Genomic DNA, 23,383 nt, shown 5'->3' with positions numbered 1-23,383 from the left:
CAGTATTTTCTTTTATTGCATGTAAATGCAGGACGTAATTGTAATGGCTTCTATTTATGTCATTTGCCAAGCGAATGTTTGGTAATGTGCATTTCAATGATTGCAGTGGAAATTAATTATCCTTTGCCACTGGAACGCTGTACACTGTTTTGTTTTTTACATTATGTTAAATCTAATTAGCTGGTTAATAACCGTAAGTGGGGGAACAGTTGTGGAGCAAACACCTCATGTTCAAAGAAAAAGCCCTGCAGTGGGGGCTGAAGTAAGTTTTGCACTGCTCAAGTTTATATTTATATTATTTTAAATATAAACTCCTCTGACACATTAACTCCTGAATTGGCATTAAATAAGATTAATATTCAGCCTGTGTTTTCCCCAACACTCACCAAAACAAAGTGTCCTCTTCAAGAATACATGTGAAAGCATTATTCTGAAGTCTTATTATTTAATGGTATTTGTGTTTACTGTGTCTGACATTTCACCAGCTATTAAAGTACATAGATAATGTATACAGAGTCAAAAAATAGATGAAAGAAAATCTGTACATTAGCTATGAACAGAATGTATATTATATATTTCGTTTATGAGTGTGTGTTCAGCCAGACTTTGTTTTCTCCATCAGAACGTTTACTGAAAGACATCTATCAGTCTAAGTCTCAATAATTCTGCTCTTTTTATTGCAGTCAAACATTTTACTTTTCGTTGTATTTATTTCAAATACTTTTTCCGACACTCTGATGGTACATCTCTCATTGTTCTTTCTTTAGGTCCAACTGGTAGGGACGGCTGCTGCTTCACATACGATTGCTTGTTGTTATTTTGTGTCCCATTTTTACCTCATTTTGACCCCAAAAGACCATCTACATATGGCAACATAAAACTCAGACGTAAAGGTGTAGAGTTCAATCTGAGCCTTCTTAAGGGAGGAAGGGTTGGTTTTCATGGATATAACTTGCAAAAGATTCAAACAGACTCNATTTTATAAAAACAGTATATTAGTGTTTAAATTTGGCTGTAAATTTACAGTAATGTATTACAGTGTGATGTAATTATATAGGCATGATATGCATTCATGATCAAGATTATCATCACTTGTAATGTTGAAGTTTAGGTAGAAATGGATGCAACAAGCATTAAAGAATACTGTAGTGAGTCAGTCAAAACATATCTGGCAAGGTTTTCAAATCATTTTTCAAGGTCTTGCTGAAATTTGTCTTGTAAAAATTCAAAACCGGATTACTGATCAGTAAACACTGACAAACACTTCTACTGGTTTAGCATGTTTACGCTTCAGCTCCCGCATTATTCTAAGCGAGCTCCTTCTCTTCCACAGGAGAGTGGACCCCCGAATCCGACGATTCTGTACATTTTGGTGAGTTCTGCCTTCGGATTTCTGATGACTCACATTGGACCACTTCCAAACCAGATCCCCAACCGACTCCAACGTCTGCTCAACCAAACCGACCGACTGAAAAGGCGCCCAAAAAGCCACAGAAAAGAATCATCAAACCAGTCCCGCTGCCTGAACCTTCCAGCATCCCAGACGACCTGCCGGAGGTTGTCACCCATGACTACACTGATATTGTGAGAGTGCCAGCCAACCTTTTACATGAACAACGTGAGTCTTTTTTTCTTTTCTTTTTTCTGTTTGTCCCAGTTCTACGGAGCCCCAGCAGGGATGTGGAGAAAGAAAAAAAAAACAGGGAGAGGAAAAAAAATAGAGGTATCTTTTGCGAGATCTTGCAATAACTTTTGCAGGATCTTGCAAAACTATAGGTAATTCCTGTCCAATAGGTGGCGGTAACACACCTGAACGTTGGATCCCACCAACCTCTTGCTCAGAAGGAGTCCAAAGGCTACTTTGGATTGTTGGGTTCTCTGTCGAAATTTGTAAGGTCTATACCTTATTTTGCTAAGCGCTATGTGATGACATATGTTGTAAACTGCGCTATACAAATAAAATTGAATTGAAATTGAACCGCCAAATCAATAAAATAATAATAATGAGAAGTACTAAAGATATATATACTTCTGAAGCTTTTTGTATGGAGAAACAACAATGGAGGACACCCACCCGTACGAGAGCTTTTATTTTGAAATCGGCCTCAAATATAAAGACATTTAAGTGCTAAGCAAGAAACACAGTTTTCACGAAACATCCAATAAGATTGATGTGACTTTTGCGAGATTCCAAGAAAGTTTTGCAAAAGATACCTCTGGTTTTTTCCCCCCCCTCCCCCTGTTTTTTTTTTTCTTTCTCCATGTCTCCAAAGGTTCTTTTAAAAATAAAACTGCAGTAACTCTTATGCAATTCTGCTTTTGAAATATCCTTTTAAATATCATTTTCTCAAGCCTTAAGTGGATGTCGCTGCAACGAGGAGAAAATGAAACAGCCAGGTGAAACCTCCAGAGTTGTAAGCCTGATGAAATGGTACCCCAGTGAAACCTGTAGCTCAGCTGAATACATGTAAGTGACTGAACCTTAACAGTGTAGCTTGTTGATAGTGATAACTGTCCAGGATGTGCATAGACAGTGGAAGGATAGAGGGATAACTGTGATGCTTTGGGTTAAAGTTCTAGTGTTTCTGTGTCCAGTTTCAGTCAATGTAAATCACTTTGAGTCGTGAATTAAGCAGATTTAGACGACGGAGGTGGTGAATAGAGCTGCAAGTGCTCAATTAATTAGTATTTTGATTTCATGTTAGACGTTTCATGTAAAGCCCTATTCCTGTCGAAAAGCTGCTTTCTAATTCTAAAAGCCCTCCTCCATGTAGTGCACTTCAGACTGGTTCCAGATCTTTAAAAAAACTATACAGTCGTCCTCAAATGTATTCATACCCTTCCATTAAAGAAAAGGCAAAAGTCACTCAAATAACTAGAAACTGAAAAAAGTAACCAAAATCAGAATCGCTGTCAACAGGTGCAGAAGTCTGACTGAGAGTTACAGAAAACACCTGATGGCAGTGATTGGCTCAAAGGGTTGTTCAACAAAATATCAGTTTACGGGTCCCATCATGCTTGTTTGCTCTTGTTGTTGTTTGATATTTCTGTTGAACCACAATTCAAAAGCATGATTTTCATTAAACTTTTATTCATTGTTACTTTTGTCAATTTCAACTTATTTCAGTGATGGCTGTGTTTTTCCTTCTTTAATGGGAGGGTATGAATAGATTTGAGGACGACTGTATACAGATAATCTGGACTAGGTTATGCTAGAGAGGATAAAGGCTTTTAAATAGCAGTCTCTGATTTGAGAAAGAAAAAAAAGGGAGATAATAGGTGACAGTTTTTGATCATGTTAGCAACTGTGGCAAAGAAAGAATTGTAATGACTCGAACTTTCATTTTTCAGAGAGACATTGGCAGATGGCAGAGAGGTTTGTGTGGCTCCATTCAACCTGTTTACATACTTTCATTCTTTACTGAGGTGAGTGTGCGCCACCCGATGGCAGATTTCACTTGCAACAGCTTGCAACAAAATGTCAAATAAACTTCCACGTCATCCAATTAAAGCTGCACACGCGGGACACAGAAATGAGTAGCTCCTTTAATTTTCAGATTAAATGAGCCTACGCAACATTGATTGAGCAATGGCCACGGCAGAATGTCATTTGCTGTTAGATCCTGAGCGATCCAGTCCTCCGCGTCAGAGATGATTAAGAGTTTTGGATAATTCATGAAGCCGAAGCTGTTGTGTGTTGGAGACGCTCATGGATCCCGCTGCTCTGTGTTCAGAGGAAAGACTCGTGCAGCGAGCAACAAACGAAATGTCAGATCCTAATAAAGGCATGAGGAGTTATTATTGGCGAGCCACATTGATCTAGCTTGTCGCAATCACATTAAAGATGCATTTTATCGACATTTTAATGTATAATGGATGTAGAGCAAAGTTGTTGTGGCAACACTCAACATATATAAAAGGTTTTGTGAATTTTGAAGAAGATTCTTCTGTTTTTTTGGGAAGAGCTTTGTCACCAGCGAGGAGGAAATTCAGTCATTTACGTCAATCACAACGAGCAAACCCTGAGTGTATCGCACATAGCAAAGCTGCATTTTGTTGCTTATGAATTCGGTTCTTGCTTTGTAAGAAGGGCTGTGTGTTAATTTTCACTCTCAAAGTCCCATATTGTGGCCCAAATGAATCAAGTCCCACGTGTTCCCAGTATGTGTTGCGCAATTTCCACCTCAAACGACTACAAAAGTGGTGCTGGTCCCTGGTTTTAGTCCTGTTCTACGGGACTGTGTAAAGTGTGTGGTTTTAGGAAGACTCTCTCTGTTGATATAGTTGTGAATGAGTGCCAAAAACATTCTGCCTGTCCTTCTTTTAACTTTTCTTCTTCTTTTTCCTCATGTATGGTGAATTGGTCAGGCAATATTGCAGTTATAAAATCAGTGCTGTAGCGGTGCAGACCAGTAGAGTTTCGGTTGCACTGAGGCACAACAGCGGAGATGAAAACACGATTGGGTATTGAGTTTTTAATTTTTTTAAAATAATGATTTAACCATCTATGAATACCTCCCAGCTGAACAATTTCTGTGGACGTATGATCAAAGTGAATGGTCACGCTAAAGATTTAACTGTTGTTGTGGTGGCACTGTCATCGATAATAAAGTAACACACTGACTCTTTGGCTCTACAGATGCTGGGGGTGCATAAAGACTCTTGTGTTCACTTCTTGTTTGGTGTGTTTTGCTTGTCGCTGACACAATTTGGAGTTGACAGAAGCAGCTTGAGAAAGTAAATAAACCTGGCAGACTGGAAGAAGTAGGGAGCGAGTGGGCAGAGTTACGTAAATTCTCAGCGAGGTGGTTACCTGGTTTAACCATGGCAAATAGTCTAGCTATGGGGGAGCTATAAGAATGACAGTATAGCATATTTTCAGAGCTTTTATTTTACACCAAGTTTTATAAAACATACAATTGCAATGAAAACTGATTTTCACTGTGTGGGACCATTAAATGTTAATTTGAAAAGTTCCTGTTCAGTTACAATCCATTGCCTTGTCTAAATAAAATGCTTTTGTTCCAGTTAATTCAGGTTACTCACAGAAAATTTCCATCCTGAAGAAGAACAAACTAGCCCAAGTTAAGAAAGTGTTGCTGTAATATAACATGATAAGAATCGTGTTGATTTTTAAAAGCTAATGTCAGCTGTTTTCTTGCCGATAAAACAAATAACTTGTACATCCTGGGTGTACATTTCCTGTAAGTTCACTTGCTGATAAGAATATATGACTCATTCAACCCACAGCTCCTTGTCTAAGCCTGACACTTTGGCAATCCCAAATCAAGGCTATTCAGACGACTACAACGACTACGACGACAAAGTCAGGAATCCACCTAAAGCCACTGAAATAGAGGGAAAGACTGTTCTATACCCCAGTCCTCCCAAGGAACATGCCTCAGTGAACCAACTTAAAGCTCAGAGCAATCATCAGTCCATCAACCCCCGTGAGTTTTGCCGTGACATAGTCATGTAAAATGATGACAAAAGCTTTTCCCTAATTTGTACATTGAAGTTTGTGTGGTTTGTCTTTACAGCAGCTTGCTGGGCCTGCACCTCACTCATAACAAATTTGGACCAAAAGGTTGTACAGTCCCTGGATGTGGAGATGCAGCCATTGCCTTGTCCTCTTTATATTTCGTAAGATTCCAGCTACTACATTTTGAAAAAAAAAAAAAAAAAAACTTGTACAAACGTGGATTTATTTGCATTAAGATTGTCCATCGATTAATTTTAAATTGAAATTTTTGTGCACTAATATGGTAGAATTCAGGGTTGACCATCAATAGATGAGTAGATGGATACAAGATTAACAAAAGCTGACAGGAGCCTGTTGTAAGCAGTTAGAGTAATATAGTGGATGACTGATTGATTGGCACACATTACTTATTTCATACATATTCTTGATTTATCTGTATAATTGTGGTATTGTCAAAAACAAAATAATGATTTCTGTTACTCTCTGTTGCCTCACAGCATCAAACTAAAAGACAACTTGTCTTTGTGTTTTGAATTGTTGGAGTTTGAGAGAGGGTTGCACAGCTTGGGAATACCCCTATCACTTGAAGATAATTCTGAGAGCACACCAACAAACAGTTTGTGAAAATATCTTTTTTTTTTTTTTACAGATGTTTTGATGTTATTTCTACACAGAGATTTTGCCAAGCTCTTTTCTTGTCTTGTTTAACCAGCAGCAACCCACCACCTTGGACATTTTGCTTAAGAAATCAGTTAATTGACTAATCGCTGCAGCTCTATATAACAAACATGACATTTTTTTAAAAATTGTATCCCCTTCAAGTTGTTGATGGATGTCGGTGCAAAGAGAAAGCCATGAAACTTCCAACCGAATCTTCCCCAATCAAAAATGCAAGGATCTGGCTCTCCGATGAAAGGTGTAGCTCGACTGAATTCATGTAAGTGGTGTTGGTTTATAAAACAAATTGAACCGAGCATCTTTCTTTGTAAGATCAGAGTTAAATTTAGAACCCCAAATATCTTCACAAATATTTAAAATGACAATTACTGCAAAAAATTAATAATCTTCTTTGAGTTCAATACAGTCGCTTCAGAAAGTATTCAGGCATGTTGCATGTTTTTTTTTGTTGTTGTTTTTTTCATGTCTTAATATAATCCCCCTTTTTTTTCTCCAAACAATCTGCACTCAGTTACTCTTAAAGACAAAACAGGAGCGCTTTGTTAGACGTTTTTTTGAAAATGTATTGCAACTGAAAAAACAAAAAGAAAACATTACAGCTTCAAGTGTTCTTGGGTAAGTCTCTGCAGGCTTTACACTCTTGGATATGGACAGTTTATCTATTTTTTCACACAGATACTCTCAGACTCTATCAGATTGGATAGGGCTTTGGTTGGACCATTTAAGGATAGTCACAGACTTGTCCTGAAGCCACTCCAACATTTTCTTGGTTGTATACTTTGGGCTATTGTCGTGCTGAAAGGTAAACTGTCATCCACATCTCAGGTTGCTGAACTCTTGAGCAGGTTTCCTTTAAGTAGCTTTTTGTATTTGACTGTATTCATCCTTTCCTCCATTCTGTACTCGGTGCTGAAAAGCACACCCATGATGCTGCCACCACCGTGCTTCACTGTAGGCATGAGCAATGTGCAGTGATGCAGTTCTGCCCCAGAATTCAGTTTTATGTCACAGGATCAGATAATCTTTTCCTCGTGCTCTCGAAGTCCTTCAAAAGCCATTTAACAAATCTCAAGTGGACTGTCATTTGCCATTTACTTAAGTGGCATCCTTCCCCCTACTTTACTGCAATTGCCAGATAGGATAAGTGCTGCTGAGATTGTTTTAATTTTGGCAGGTTCTGTAAGAAGAGTCTTGGTGGTTCGAAGCATAAAATCCTCCATTTCTCAGTTATTGAAGCTACTGTGCTGCTAGGAAAATTTTGAAAAAGTTTTGCAGCTCCCTTTCTAAACTCCGTCCAGTCCTTTCAGGTTGCCACCAATGGACTCCCATCACAGTCTAGACACAGTTTATGACAAACATTCAAAATTTGTACTTGCATGCAAAATTTTAAAAAAAATTGTACTTGAGTTACATTTGACCACTGTTGACAACCTTTTTCACAAAGGTCTTCACTGTGGTCACTCTGCTTTTGGATGACCACAAAGAAAAAAACGACTTGATGGAGGACGATTAGCAACATTCTTAGCAAACTAACATATATGCAATGTATGAACGGTTTAGCCCGGTTTAGCTTCACCCAAACCCAACTCCAAAACAATAAAATTAACATTTAATCCCCACTCACATTTCACTTTTAAACCAATCAAATCTAACCACAGTTTAGAGTGTCAGTACAGATGCACTCGTTTTGATTATTAGATATTTTCATTAAGAAAAATGTCTTTTTATACTTAAAACTTATCTTATGACACAATAACGAACGTGAAGGAGCCTGAATACTTTCTAAAGCATCTGTACGTAGTGACATTGGCTTTTTCTAAACTTTGAACTGACTGTCTTCCCTGTTTTCCAGTGAGACACTGATGGATGGAAGAGAGGTGTGTGTGACTGCATCCAGCATTTCAACTTACCTTCAAACTCTGTAAGTCAAGATTGTCCTGTGTTTGTACATATTACCAAGTGTACATTTGACTTTACAAAAACCAATGTTTGCAAAAGTCCGTTACACAATTAAGTGATATTAGGGCAGGTTGGTATGTGTGATATCATTCTACCAGTTCAGCTTTAAATTTAACTAAGAAATATTTTTGTAAGATGATTAATTCTTGAAAACTCAACTATTCTACTCCTCCTGCATATTTAAAACTCCTCATTTAGACTTTTAAGCCAAAAACACACGAAGGAGCAAAATAATAGTACTTTTTTTTAGAGCAAAATTAACAGTCACTGTATTTAAACAGGCCATGCTTGTTGGGGTTTCTCCCTTTCTTTTAGTGTCTCGCAGCTTTGTTGCACATTTAAAAGATCTGCGAATTTACAAAATCAAAAGTCCACGGCAAAGGGATTTATTCATTCTGCTCCTCACCTGCCTGAAACACCCTGTTTTAAGTCCAGGCATTTCCTCTGTTACTTATTTATGTCACCATGTAACACATTTGCATGACTCCTGCTTTCGGGGCCAGCTGACCAATCACAGCAGACTGGGCTTTTTGGAAGGGGGGCCTTAAAGAGACAGGGGCTAAAACATGGGAGAATAAAAGCTCCTTTTTTTTTTCTTTCTTTTTTTTTTTTTTAAACTCAACGTAGGTACACACATTCTAGAAGGTACCAAAGCTGAAACTACAAACCTGAAAATGTGCATAATATGGGCTCTTTAATAAAGGTGTCCAGACAAGAGGTTCCAGTTTGATTATCTGCCTTCATTGACATGCTTCCTCTGTGTTCAAATGTATCTCATCTCAGGTGAGATCAGTTTTAATAATGGGAGGTCAGCTCAGAATGGATTTGGAGATAGTGGAGGGTTTTAATGATTGGGATTTGCAGTCATGGGGTCAGTGTTACCAACCGAGCAGTGCTAGAATCACCCAGTAGGAAACAATCCTGCATCTATAACTTGTTTTAATCTGTATGCTGATGTACTTTGTTTAGGAAAGACCATGTGGGGCACACTATTCCTCAGCTGTCAGAGGGTATTTTGCATGCGAAATACTATAATAATCCTCAAAAAATGACAGCAAAATAGTGATAACTTTGGAGTTTTTGTGTTTGATGTGCAGAATGTGATTTATTAGAATGTATACAGACTGCCGTTGGTGAAGATGCTGTGCTTGCCTCAGCAGGAAATAAGGCCCTATCATGTTTCTTATCTTATGTTTCCTCTGGTGGAAGTTTTTTAAATGTAACGTCAGTAACCATTTCCTGTAGATTTACTTACTGATAACACTGCATAGCCCAAACTATACCTAGGTGTCTGGCTGAGGCAGGTAACTAATATACTGTACACCATCTTTACAGTCCACAGAAACAGTTCTTGGAACCTTTAGATCGTGGACAAGGGATGCCTATCAGTGTGCAAGGAGGAGAAAACTTCTTAAAAAAAGTCACTGAAACATTACACGGTGAGTCAGCTTTCTTGTAAGTTGACATACAGGAACAGCCTGCTTTCTATGTCATGCTGTGCTTCTTTAATGAAGGCTAAAGTGTGCTTTCTGCATGAGAGTCAGTATTTCATCAATTAAAGCTGCAGTAGGCAAACATTTGGAAAGCCCCTAACACCAGGAGAAGGCTCACTTTGAAGGCACAAACTGATAACAGATAACAGTCATTTGTGGCTTTATCTGAGATTCAAACTCGCTCTTCTGAGTAAAAAGCCTCCATCTGACTCATTGCACCACCTACTGTTGCCACTTGTCAACTGAAAACTCCTGTCATTAAAATCTTCTATCATGGGCTGAATTTTTTTTAAAGCCAAGAAGACATGCGGAAGTTGATTGTCCTTTAGAGTTAATGCAAAAATTTGTGCTGCCCAAAAAATTCTTTTACAGCTGAAAGAAGCAGAATGTGCCTCACACTTCTTCTGCCTCGGTCCTGTGGATAAGCTGCCAGTGACAGAATGTGGGACGTGAATGAGTGGTGGGAGCGGTGGTGCCTTGGTTTTTCTTGATGCTGACATTAAAGAATGACTTTTGCTCTTTCATTTTACCGTTTTACCAACCTGTGGCGTAATGCATGCCGCTTCAGTTTCACGTATTTCAGCAGTCATCACACGTGCTGCTACTGTGTGTGACTTTTAAACTTGTGCCGCTCTTGGTTTCGAGCTGTATCCGGATTCTTAGTGGTCTGTTGCTGCTATGATAATGGTTCTCCTCCACTGTCACATGTATCTGCTGACTTCTGGTATGTTGTTGCTCTGTTACGTGACTGATGTTCCACCAGCAGGCACAACATCTTGATGCATGCAGCAATCACAGATGTAATGGTTGTTATAAAGTACTAGCCTGAATAAAAGATGGCCCTGACTTTTTAAAATGCTGTTTTGGTGCAAAAATGATACAGCATGCATTTTAGCATTAACATAACGCTTGTCAAAGAGGCATAAACCAAGATTCCGACAGTAGCTATAACCTCTGGCCAAAGTCAAATCTCTTCAGTTAAAGTGAATGTATAGTATAGAGTGTATTTGGTGTTACGTTACTGATTAAAGGTTTTCCTTGCAGAACAACCATATGTGTGCCTGGGCTGCATATCCACTAAAAAGTGGACCAGCATTGAACAAAAGGATATACAATCCCTGGAATTTCCCGAACCCTCACCTGGCTGTCCCATCATCATCCGGTAAGTCGTTTATGTGTCGCACTATCAGGGGTGGATATCTTTTTTGAAATATTTTCAAATCTGCAATCAAGAGCTTCTATTAGAGGCAGTAAAGTCATATGGTGTTTTTTTTTTTCTTCACAGACTACGTCTGACAGATGAAACAGAATTCTGTGCCGACTCATCCAACTCGTGGTTCTGGGATCTGATGCATAAGCTGGATATGCAAACTCCGGAAAAAGCCTCAAATATGATTCTAGAGGGGGCTGAGATGTATGATCCTCCATCCAGTTAGGCTGTAATAGCTTTTAGTCGATAGAATTCTGCTTGCCTTTTGTTTTTTAATGTTTTGCTAACTAATCTATACATATTTGCTAAGAAAAGGTGTAAAATTCCCCAACTCCACTTTCTTTAATAAGAATTTGTAACTATTTTTTTTTAACTGTGATCCCATTTATTGGATGTTTAAAAAAAGAAACAAACACATTTATAGGGGGTCAGTTCTCTTCCAGGCAGTTGCAATTTAGTGTTTAGCCTGAAGTGTCTGTGAAGATTCTCAGTCATCCAGGTCATGGTTATTCTCGTAGATTAATCGTAGCAACTGGACTTGAAGACGTTTCCAGGGAGGACAGACGGTTTGAGAGAGGGGTGAAAGACCATCACTCAACAGAGGTGGAGGTCTGAGGCATCACCACTCACCTGTTTACAATTCAGTCCTAAGATCTCTCCCTAGGAAGCTGAAACCAGAGTCACACTTAGCCACAAAAGACCTGAACGGATCCCATCGTGGCAGGGGGGAGCACTAACGACTCACATAACGAGAGGGAGGAGCAACAAAGCCCCAACTGAAACCGAAACTCAGGCGTTAATGACTCCTTAAGGATGTAAGTATGTGGAACTCCCAACTACTTCGAACTGATGAAGCCTCTTGGATGAGAGGTGGAACGTCTTCAAGGAACTCAAGCAAGTCCAGTTGCTACGATTAATGTACGAGAATGTTTAGCCGTAAGTGAACATGACATTAGTAGATTTCTATTTGCACCCAGTGATCTGAAGTGTAGTCCACAAATAAATACCTGAGGGCAGACAGGCAACTTGGTAGAGTTATTATCTATACTATATATTTTGCCAGATGTTTGAAATCTTTTTGGGTAACTCCAAAGCAATGGGATAGCATGCCTTCTTCTAGGCCACATACATAGATAAATGTGGCTGACTATTATCTAAGCGATGTAACAGGGACGGAGTTATGCATGCAACACGATCCATTTGTTACTCTACTGTTAACAATTAGCTAAACTATTTTAATTATTGCCAACTGCAGGAAACATTCAAGCAACATAACATATTATTGACCCAGATTTTTTTTATTTGTTTAGTTTGTTGTAATCAATTTGAACATCATACATTTTACAGTAATGCCAGTATTATGTGACATGCACACCTTTTTAAATAGGTGATGTGTCAGATTAGAGAGACGTGTGGAACCCCGACCGTGATTTCTGATAAAGACTGTGGCTTTTAAAGTGTTACAGGAGTTGTCTTTGGGTCTTTGCATTATCTTTTATGAATCAATCTTTACTGAACTCAATATACGACAACATAAAGAAAAAAAAGGAGACTTTCTTGAAAGCTATCTTGATCGTGTAGCCTGACAAATGTTCAGGAAGATTTTTATGTCAGTAATCGAAACAATTGTTTTCGTTCATGCTGTGCAAAATACAATTTGGCCCAAGAAGATTGATCCGACATACTACATGGAATAAAAAGTACAAATTCTAAGGCCTGATGCTCATTTTCATTCCAGATGGACCTGCAGAATCTCTATGTTAATATAGTGACTTGACCACTCATTCATTAAGTTGACTCCAGCTTCTTCTTCCATCTGCCACCACTGAAGGCTGCCTCAGCTTGCTGAAGCTTCAGTTTCTCCAGGTGTTCCTCCAGCTGGTCCGAGGCGTCCACGGTGTCCTCGAGGTCCCGCAGCAGGATCCTGTTCCCCAGCAGCCCCCTGCGCTCCTTGAGCCTCAGGTTGCCCTCCTGCAGGCTGTTGCGTGCCTGCTTGGTCCTGGTCAGGAGCTCCCTCTTCCTGGCCACCGCGGCCTCCACCTCGGCCAGCTGCCCTCGCTTCGCCTCGACCTCCATCTTGCTCCAGTACAGCTTTTCCTTTATGTTTGACAGAAGCTGACACAGCAGGAAGAAAACACGTCAAGGCAAATATGACATAATCTGTACAAGTGGCCTCCTCCACTTACCTCCAAGTTGCTGCTGATCTTTCTCTGCAGCTTCAGCGACTCCTCACGTTGCTTCTCGGCGTGTTTTTTCTGCTTCAGCCTCGCGGCCTGCAGCTGCTCAAACTGGATCTGCAGGGGGTCCCTGCTGTGTCCCTCCATGTCACGGAGCTCTGCCTCCAGCCGGCGGATCTTGATCCTCAGCTTGATGTGCTTGAGGCGCAGCTTGACCAGCTCGTCCTGTCGAAGCTGCTCTGCTCTCAGGGACGACTCCACTTTGGCCTGAGCTGCTTTCTTACCCAGGTGTCGACTCAGGGCTGCCGCAACCGCCTCCTGCTTCAGTGCCATCAATGCTCGCCATTCTTTTTCCACCTGAAGATGAAGATTAGACAGTTTTGCCCAATGGTCAGTACAGTATACACCATATAATCAACATTACGTTGGCTGATGTGGGTGCTAAACTATTTTTTTTAAAGACAATCAGACCTGTCAGAGTTCGTGCAAAATGTTTTAGTTGTGATTTTGCTTTTCCCCCCCAGATTTTCAAGTTAAATTTGTCAAGTTTTCCTCCCTTGTTCACATAGCACTGAGAGCAGTGGCTGCATGGTTCAGTATGCATGTCACATCCATCCAGCTTCATGTGTAGATCCCTTGTACTCCTTCAGAGAGAATAAGAGATCGTTTAAAGCCCCTTAGAATGTGGCTCCAAATCTTAATACGGTACTTCTGCAGAGCATTATGTATTCTTTAACAAACAATCGAAATTAATGTTTAAAAAGACATTCTTGGCTGCTGCTTTAACTTTCAAACACTCGGCTAACGTGCTTCATCAGAATCAGAATCAGCTTTAATGGCCAAGTACGTACACAACATACAAGGAATTTGGCTTCGGCTGTTGGTGTCGCCCGAGGAATTTGCAGGAATAATAGAAACTGGAAAATTAAAAAATAAAATAAGATAAAGTAAAATAACTACAGAAAGAAAAGAATTAAAATGAAATGAAAATACAATTCATCTGGAACGTGTTTGTTCCATCAGATTTATTTAACAACACTTATATAACTGCAGAGATATGTAGTTTTAGTAAGTTAATCTCTTTTCATTTAAGAAATATGCAGACGTATCTGCACCACTGAGGTCTCGCATTATTCGACTGGTGTTATATACTTTGATGGACATGTAACTCCCCCAGTTTAAAAGCTAAAGACCTTTCTTCAACTACAACTCCCATGGTGCCACTGGGTTCCAAATGCAGATTCTATTTCATGAGCCATTAATGGCAGATGGGATCTGAAGATTAGACAGTTGAGAAAATACAATCTGCAGCTTAAATCAATTCATTTTCGGTTTTAGGTTGAACTGTGTGGAGCTGTGTTTTGTTCCCAACTGTACGAATGAAGCATTTTGGCAACAGCAGCCAAAGCTAATGGCTATTGTAGTGTTCAGAGCTGTCCACCATGCAAAAACAATGGACAGAATGTGATTTTTTATTTTTATTTTTTTTTAAATTAACGTAATCAAGAGTGGTGGCCATGATATAAACATAAGGGACTGTTATTCTATCTGGGAAAGTTTGGTGTTTCTGTGTTCCACCATGAAGAACATCAATTAGATGAAAAAAAAAAAAAAAAGCTGAAATGTGAATACAGAATTGAAAAACAACACTATTCCGTTCAATGTTTTGCAGGTGTGAGCACAGCTTCATTGTCTTCACACACTGCATTGTGAGACAAAATGAGGCCAAATAATTCATTCTGCATTTCAGTGTGATGTGAATATCATAATTTACCCAAATCCATGCAGACTATGTGAACTCCATGCACTGCACATATGTCAGGAAAACAAATAGTCCTTAAAACAAATGCTTGTTATGAGGCGTAGACTTTGTGAGGAGATTCTCCCTCGTCCACACCTTCATCCCGTTTTCTTAAAGGAGTTGCAACTGAAGTAGTCGCTGCCGGACTTTGTAGATGCGTAGATTTGATGGATGCACCCTAAACACAGTTGGAAAATCTAAATTCTCCAAATATCCTGTGCTATGAGGTGCAATCACACTGACATGCTACAGCCCAATCTGTATTTGAATGTACAATGTGCAAAGTTGTGCTGTTTTAAAGAGGTCGGACATAATTTCTGCTTCAATTAAATTTCTGTCTTTGTTCATTCTATAAATGAAACGACAGCAACTATACCATTTAATGTTCACGCTGCATTCAAGGAAGGCCTACCGGATACTGAGTGAAAATTAAACTTTCATGAAGTTTAATCATTACTGTTCTAAAGCAACTGTGAGTGTAGTATAAAACTGTAAATCAATATATAAAGCATTTTTTAAATAATGCAACCTGTAACCTGCACAGGTCTGTAAAATGACCTTGTCCAGCTTCTCCTGGGACTGTGTTCTGTTCTCCTCGGCCTGCTGCTGAGCTGATTCTGAGTCAGCTGTGAGCTGCTGCTGCAGGTCGGTCAGGATGTTGATGTACTTCTCATACTCCTGCAGCTGCTCTGTCGCAGGCTCTTGTCTCTCCAGCTGGGCGTTGTCTCCGGCCTTCTTGCGGAAGTACTCTGCCAGTTTCATCTGCAGCTTGCTGCTGCGCTGGCTGGCTTCATCTCTCTCCTTGCACAGCTCCTGGAGCATCTGCCTGTACTCTTCATACCTGATGTCTTCTCTGTCTGCAGCAGCAGTAATGTCCTCTTCTTCAGCCTCCTCTTCCTCCTCCTGCTCAACCCTGGTGGTCTCCTTTTCCGGGGTCTCAAGATGCAGCCTGGCAGGTCCATCGTCACTATCAAAAACAACACTTTCTTTATTGGTCAGTGGCTGTTCAGTGACTTTATTCATCCTCACATCCAAGTCTTCACATGAGGAGATGCTGCTGGCGGCACCAGGGAGCTCATTTCTACTGCTCTCTTCGGGCTCACTTGTGGCTGCTTCAGCGACAGAAGGCTCTTCTGTGACTTGTCTGCTCTTAGAGAGTTTGTCTTCATGATCTGATGTAACCATTTCAGAATCTTCTTTTTGATTTCTGTCAGAAGGAATGGAAGAATCATGCTCCTGTGACGTCTCCCTCTCAGTGTCATCCGTCACCTCATTTTCTTCATGTTCTGGCTGTTTGTCCATTTTTAATCAGAAAAAAAACAATCCCAAAAGCATTATTCAATTTTTTCTGTAGCTATAAGGCTCGTGCACTTCTGTAGTCAATGAAAGTATTCGTTTTGTTTCTGTTGTCCTGGTAACTCGGCTCAGGAGCCAATCAGCGGCGGGCTGACTTATTCTCATGAATATTAACAAGCAGGATGTGAGTAGCTCGCGCTGTTAGGCTCGCGGTGCGCAGGCGCGAAGTTCTGCCTCCAACAACAAGAAGCAGGAGCCAGGCAAGATGGCCGACCTGGGGAAGAAGTACTGCGTTAACTGCCTTGCAGATGTTACAAACCTGCGGCTTCGCTGCACCGACTGCCCCGATATCGAGCTTTGTCCGGAGTGCTTCTCGGCGGGCGCAGAAATCGGTAACCACCGGAGATGGCACGGCTACCAGCAGGTCGACGGCGGTCGGTTCTCTCTCTGGGGTCCCGAGGCAGAGGGAGGATGGACCAGCAGGGAAGAGCAGTCGCTACTCGATGCTATCGAGCAATATGGATTTGGAAACTGGGTACATCACTTTTTAAGTTACTTCATTTAATTTAACGCTATAACACTTCATTTACATGCACAAAAGTTTTGTTTCAAAGTGCTAAGACAGTGTAAAGAGTAAAAGTTGGTACGTAGCCGTAATGTTAAAGTAACGTTAGTGACCTTTGGGGGGAAAATGAAAAACGCATTTCTTCACTCTGTTGTAAAAGTTGGACGGCTGAGCAGTATTTAAGAGCGGAGTATCACTCTGCGACTGTCGACATCTAAAACAGGGGAACAGCTTCAAATTTTACTTTCGAATAGTTTTACATTTACGCTAAGAACTTGCCACATTAGCCAGAACAGTTTAGGAGTAAGTTACCGCAAAACTAGAAGCCGGAGTGTTGCAGAGACCAGTCAGTGGCTGATCAAACAGCACAGGGACTCCATGCTGCAGATCAAGAACACAGGTCTAGAAAATGTCATCAATTAAATGAACTAACTAGAGGCTCAGCTCAGCTAAAACCGGGATCGTGCTGTAAATATACCCAGTGATTCTACGTAGTCCCACCAGATATGCTGCACCGCCAGATATAGTGCTGTTGTACAACTCAGTGTACAAACCTTATAGATCAGTGTGGAGGGAAAACACATAACCAGAGGCATTACTGGGATCTTGAAACACTAATCCAGCAGTCTTTTATAGTATTAGATATTATGACTTGATAATTGCAGTATTTTGAAGGTATTTTAGAGTAAAATGAATATAAAACATGTTTACCCATGCTTAACCCATGTTTTACATTCGACCAGTGCTTCTTAAACTGTGTTAGTCTTATTTTAGCATAACTACATATACATTGAAAATACTTGTTTCTATAAGTTGCGTTAAATTTATATTTGGGCTCTTTCTCTATTCCGTGTGAAAAGGTGCAGTTGAGTGGAAAAAGTTAACCCATGAAGTCTCAAAACACAATAAAAACAAATAAAAACAAAGTGCTGCTGTCAAAAAACACTGAAAATTCTGTCCATAGCCTAATGATGACTTATCTAATGCCTTCAACTAAAGCAGTATCATGCTATGACATTGTGAAATTAAAAAATCTCCATAAAAACACACTTCATGTGACAGAAAAATCTTTTGACTTTGGTAAATAGGTCAGACTTTCATGAACGGTAAAAAAAAAAGATTTTTTTTTCTTTTTTCTCAACTATCTTATATTATTTTAGAAGAAGTTAGCACTTTATTGGATTAAAATATAAATAGATCTTGAACTGTTATTTTAATTATTTAAAAAAAAAAACTTAAGTCTAAAAACCAACTAAACAAAAATAAATTAGACTATTCATAGAACATTTAGGGCTAAAGCCTCGGATGCACTAGTGCCTGATGTGTAACACATGCCACGTTCTGTCGCATTGATCTAATGCAAGCTTTGTAAAAACAGGGTTCTGAATTTTCCCATCAGATCCTGTTGTAACTGGGTTATGGCAATAATTATTTAAATTGCTGGTGAAGATTTTTTTTTAATGATTATTTGCCAAATTATGCAATTTGGTCTACAGATTATTAGACTATATGATCATGGTATGCTTTACAGACATTTACTATTATTATTATTATTATTATTATTATTATTATAATTATTAATACTAATACTACTACCTTCTCTGAAATCTTAATCAGACATTATTCGGTAAAGCTGTATACATAAATAGTGCTAGTTACATAATGGATAGCTTATATTTCTCTTTCTTCTATTGTCCACATTAGTACCAATTTCCTGTTTGTGTTATTACAGGAGGACATGGCCGCTCACGTCGGAGCATCCCGGACTCCTCAGGAAGTCATGGAGCATTATGTCACCATGTACATCCACGGAAACTTGGGTAAGGCCTGCATCCCTGACAGTATTCCAAACCGGGTTACGGACCACACCTGTCCAAGTGGCGGCCCGCTGTCGCCCAGCCTCACCACGCCACTCCCCCCACTGGATATCAGTCTAGCTGAGCAGCAGCAGCTGGGCTACATGCCGCTACGTGACGACTATGAGATCGAGTACGACCAGGATGCCGAGAAGCTCATCAGCGGGCTGTCGGTCAACTACGACGACGAGGATGTAGAAATCGAGATGAAACGTGCCCACGTCGACATGTACGTGCGCAAGCTCAGAGAACGCCAGCGACGTAAGAACATCGCTCGAGACTACAGCCTGGTGCCTGCATTCCTGGGCCGAGACAAGAAAGACAAGGAGAAGGAGAAGCCAGGGACGTTGGGAGTCGTGGGCACTGCTGGTGGTGTGGTTGGACCAGGAGCTGGCGGTGGAGCAATCGGATCAGGTTCCACGGCAGCAGTAGGATCAGGTCCTGTTCCGAGTACACCCAAAAGAAAGATCACTAAGGAGGAGAAGGAGCAGCGGGTGAGGCTGCGGGGGCTCTGCCAGTTCATGGCTCACCGGGAGTTTGAAGACTTCTTTGAAAACATGCATAAAGAGCGTATATTGAGGGCCAAGGTGCGTGAGCTGCAGCGCTACCGCCGCAACGGCATCACGCGTCTGGAGGAGTCTGCCGAATACGAAGCCGCGCGCCACAAACGGGAGAAACGCAAGGAGAACAAAAGTGTGGTCACCTCCAAACGAGGCAGCTCGGGAGGGGGCGGGCTTGGTTCTGGGATGGGACTCGGGGTTGGAGCAGGAGGGGCAGGAGGCGTCGCCGGAGGGTTGGGAGTTGGAGGTGGGATCAAAGAAGAGGGCAAAGATGGTGAGTTTGCCGCCATCGAGAATCTGACGGGCTTTGAGCTGCTGTCAGACAGGGAGAAGGTGTTGTGTAACTCTCTCAACCTCAGCCCGGCGCGCTACCTGACTGTCAAAACCATCATCATCAAAGATCACCTGCAGAAAAGGCAGGGCATCCCGGCCAAGAGCCGACTGCCCAGCTACCTGGACAAGGTTCTCAAAAAGCGCATTCTCACCTTCCTCACAGAGAGCGGTTGGATATCCCGAGACGCCTCTTAGCGGTCTGATTTTGGTCAGGTGGTAATAAGCTGATGATTGCTGGTAGCTGATAAGCTGTACGTTTTAGAGGCTGGACAGAACTACCAGCTTTCACCGTTTCTTGTCAGGGGTGACCATGTGAATATGTATCTTGTAAAGAAAGAGGATGCCCCGCCGAAGAAAAAAAAAAATCTTATTTTCATACCAGGGGAATGGGACAGGGTGGAATACAGCTCCGTGGCTTCAGCATGAGTTCTGTCCATAATGTGTCTACATGACGATAACAAGAATGAGAGTTGTTCTAGTGCTATAGCAAGAAGTTCTCTCAAGACATATATATGTAGAAACAATACGATAAATTCAACCAGCGGCAGGGCAAAGGCCATTTCATGCTGAAAGGAAGGACATAAAAGAACATTTCTTGAACATGTAGTGTTCTTGGTAATTCTTTAGGTGAATGTTAACTAGTGGGTGACAGAAATGATCAAAAGCTGTGTTTTTAGAGTCTCTTAAACTTTGTTTGGGGTTTCATTAATCAAACCTGCAGTGGGTAACTTTCCAGCACAAGGTAGCTGTTTGAATTGATGACGGCTGCCAGGGGGAGATGATACTGCAAAAGCAACACCCATCGTCAGGCTTAAAATAGGTTGACACAGAGCTAAACCGATCAATCACCTAGGCTGATATTTTAGCTCATCGCTGATCAGCATTCGCACACAGGTTGACCACAGAAATGCCAAAGAACATGCTAACAGATAAGGACACAGTCAGTCTTCCAGAGGATGCTGCCAGGTTTATTTTTGATGGGGGAAAACTGTCCCAGTCAGTACACCTCTTGGTTAAATAACCAAATTTAAAGGGTCCTGATTAAAAATGTGACATGTTTATCTTTAAAACTAAAAATATCGGCTGATAGCTTGTATTTAATTGAAGCCCCTGAAACCCTAGCGTCAATTATTTAAAGTACTTTTCAATGGTACTAAATGGTCGATGTGCTTTTTAGGATGACGTAGGAGCTGTTTGATCAGATTTCATTGGCAGTAGCTGTTTTCCCACAATGTTCTTTAAGCGCATTTTGAAGTATTGTATTTGAAAAAATGTGTTGGAGACGACAAAATAAAGGGGAAAAATGCAGGAAAAAGTTTTTGCACTCGCTTAAGGTAAATACCACCTTATTATCATAACTCATTATGTACATTAGAGTAAGTTCATGTACATATTGAGAGATAGAAACAACTCTTTGGTGAAAGTTCTGACGTGGCAAACGTTTTACTCACGTGATTGATCGGCTGCTTCTTTTGTTGTCTTAGACTCTAGACGGGATGAAACATGTCCGGTACCAGCTGACATGAAAGAATAATTCTCCAATTTTTTCTCCAGGTTCTCTGTCATAGATCGCCAAAGTTTTGTTTGTTTCCTCTTTGAAGGTTTACAGACGCTGGCAAACAGCTGGTTGTGTTCTAGTCTCTTTCTTACGGCCATGAGTCATGTGGCTCGTACTACCACTTTCTGACACTATGCAACATAGTTGAATCGCTCCAAAGCTGGTAAACGAAACAAGCCTAGTTCTCTCTGTTTTTTTGTTTTTTTTCCTCTGAAATGTCAAAAGTTGGCTTTACATTTGGCAAACATATAGAAGCCCTAATCAGCTTTTGGGGGTGTTTAGCTCCTGTCAACCCCGGCTAGAAGTAGGGAGAACTCAGATTTTTATTTTTTTTCCTGAGCAGTGTGACACAGCTGTATTGCCATAATTTAAATATATATATATAAATAAAAATAAAAATTGATTATTTATTTTACAAAAACTGCAAACAACCTGGAATCAAAATGTACAACATTTTCCCCAAGTGCCCACAAGGGTTAAAAATACAAGAAGAAAGTGGATCTGCATGCTGTAGATAGGTCATTAAGCGCATTCTGAATTAGTTTCCGCAGCCTGCAGATCAGTCCACTTCACCTGAATAGTCTCTGAGTTTGTGTCACATGACTTTTGATTGGGTCAATTAGGCCTTCCCGTCGCACATATAAATCCAGACTTCTTTGCTTTTTTTCGTACAGAATCTGGGCGAGCAAACGCGAGTGTATTTTTGGCAAATGTTTAAATCGACATGTAGAATAAAGTGATTTTGATGAACTATCACAGTTTGAAGCCGCGATTCGATTGATTTTTCCCGAACAACCAGCACGTTGAGTAGTTTAAGAACTGCCTGAAAGTTGATAAGATTTTTTTTTGTACTCTTTCTGGCTCTAATGAATGGTGTAATTTTGGCGTTTTCGTATTTTTTTTTTGTAAACTTTCTAACTTGTTACATGAAATCAACGTGAAGAAAAAGCTCCACTTTGCAAATGTAGCACCCAAAACCTTTGACATCTAGTGCAGCTTAGTACAGCTGCCCTCATGCTACAACACAGGTAAAGCAGATTGCATAAAGTCATTAACCATTTATATTTAAGTCCAATTCCAAATTTGATGTTTTTACTGAATGAGCAACAGAGCTAATATTACACCTCAATGTTCATCCTTATTTAAGTTTCCTGACATCCTCCTTATGGCTGACCACTTCACACAGCTTCCCAAATGGTTAGTCAAGCCAGACGGTACCTGCCCCCGCCTTGGCAGCCTATCGTCACTTGTCTTCACTTTGTTTCGAAGGCAGAGCCATAGCACCGGTGACTCACACTCCCTCTTTGCGTAACGTGCCAACGTGCTATTTAAATGCAAATTAGATTATTGAATCGGCTATCACTTCCGAGCAGGAGTGCTGAAATACAAGAGGAAAGGCACGAGACTGTGTGGATGTTACCTATGCTAGATTCATGTTCTCGTCTTCTTTTATTTTGTCTGCAGCTAATTGAAAATAGGCTTGGGTTGAAATGTGAGCGGCATTAGTTCTAGTAGGCGGGCTTAATGAGGCGTGCTTTGCCCCTTTTTTTCTTTTTGGTGTTTTTTTTTTTTATTGTAGCATCCAAGAAGTTTTTGCATTAAGATTGTGAATCATCTGTGAAGGGTGTTCATGTCTCTTTGTAATTTAAAAAACAATCATTCTTTTGCATATTTCATTTCATGCGGAGCTCCAAACCATGTATACTGAAACATCCCAGCTGGTTTGAAGGGATAGTCGGCAAAATCCCATGAAAAGACTCACACTAGCAATCGCTGAAACCTACAAAAACAAGTTCACACTGGGCGACACACACTCTAGTCTGTTTTGGCCGTATATGACAGGCAGCAACCTGCAACTGTAAACAATCACTAGAGCACTAGATTCATCCGCAGCAGAAAGTAGTCCCTAATACATATACCTGTATATATACTTGTTCATGAACGTCTTCCACAGAAATCAGTGGGTTTGGAAGTGTGTGAGATGTGAGTATCGAGGGATTAACAGATGTTTTCTTTTCATGGGATTAGTCGACAATGAGAAAGATTTTCATGAAAGGTTTCCAGCCTTCTTCTGAGGGGATGAACACCCCTTTATCCAAATGCTTTTCCTACACGTCTTTGTGGTACATGATTAAAACAGCCACCAATCTACAACTTCTTATGATCTTTCCAACATTATCGGTGGGTCCAGTCCAGCTCGTAGACTAGTTTTTCAGACCTTTGCAGCCCACTGCTAGTGGATTTGGACATCTTTGTTAACCGTCGTGGGTTTATTGAAGGTGCTAATTGAGCAGAGGTGTATTGGTTCTGTAAGATATTAAGCTTTTTTTTTTCCCAAGTTAGTAAAATTCCATTTGACCCAGAATGTTCTATTAAGGTGATGCTAATTTCCAGCCGATGACCTGTCAGTTAAAG

The 23,383-nt window shown here is 40.5% G+C and overlaps 3 protein-coding genes across 3 annotated transcripts in view; 2 read left to right on the top strand and 1 right to left on the bottom strand.

Annotated features, from left to right (window-relative positions):
- LOC103360121 (uncharacterized) overlaps window positions 1–11,597 on the top strand; it is a 20,895-nt gene extending 9,298 nt beyond the window's left edge. Inside the window, exons 2-12 of the mRNA XM_008285782.1 lie at window positions 1,334–1,618; window positions 2,353–2,467; window positions 3,352–3,426; window positions 5,251–5,450; window positions 5,541–5,643; window positions 5,980–6,098; window positions 6,305–6,419; window positions 8,013–8,081; window positions 9,455–9,558; window positions 10,657–10,774; window positions 10,898–11,597. Coding sequence (XP_008284004.1) covers window positions 1,334–1,618; window positions 2,353–2,467; window positions 3,352–3,426; window positions 5,251–5,450; window positions 5,541–5,643; window positions 5,980–6,098; window positions 6,305–6,419; window positions 8,013–8,081; window positions 9,455–9,558; window positions 10,657–10,774; window positions 10,898–11,048 — 1,454 coding nt within the window. The 3' untranslated portion in view covers window positions 11,049–11,597. The remainder of the gene's footprint in view (window positions 1–1,333; window positions 1,619–2,352; window positions 2,468–3,351; window positions 3,427–5,250; window positions 5,451–5,540; window positions 5,644–5,979; window positions 6,099–6,304; window positions 6,420–8,012; window positions 8,082–9,454; window positions 9,559–10,656; window positions 10,775–10,897) is intronic.
- Window positions 11,598–12,296: 699 nt separating this feature from the next.
- Window positions 12,297–16,102, bottom strand: cfap184 (cilia and flagella associated protein 184). The gene is made up of 3 exons (XM_008285777.1): window positions 15,359–16,102; window positions 13,009–13,356; window positions 12,297–12,937 (listed from the first exon to the last, which is right to left on the bottom strand). The coding sequence occupies exons 1-3, from the start codon at window positions 16,100–16,102 to the stop codon at window positions 12,611–12,613; spliced, it is 1,419 nt and encodes a 472-aa protein (XP_008283999.1). The 3' UTR covers window positions 12,297–12,610.
- Window positions 16,103–16,361: 259 nt separating this feature from the next.
- On the top strand, window positions 16,362–20,725 carry tada2b (transcriptional adaptor 2B). Its single transcript, XM_008285778.1, has 2 exons — window positions 16,362–16,631; window positions 18,394–20,725. Exons 1-2 carry the CDS (start codon window positions 16,362–16,364, stop codon window positions 19,603–19,605), a joined length of 1,482 nt encoding a protein of 493 aa, XP_008284000.1. The 3' UTR covers window positions 19,606–20,725.
- The last annotated feature ends 2,658 nt before the right edge of the window (window positions 20,726–23,383 follow it).

This window comes from Stegastes partitus, unplaced genomic scaffold (assembly GCF_000690725.1).
Source record: "Stegastes partitus isolate 25-593 unplaced genomic scaffold, Stegastes_partitus-1.0.2 Scaffold416, whole genome shotgun sequence".
In the NCBI taxonomy this organism is placed as follows: domain Eukaryota; kingdom Metazoa; phylum Chordata; class Actinopteri; family Pomacentridae; genus Stegastes; species Stegastes partitus.
The sequence above is the reverse complement of the archived record's forward strand: the minus strand, read 5'-3'. Positions and strand labels throughout refer to the sequence as shown.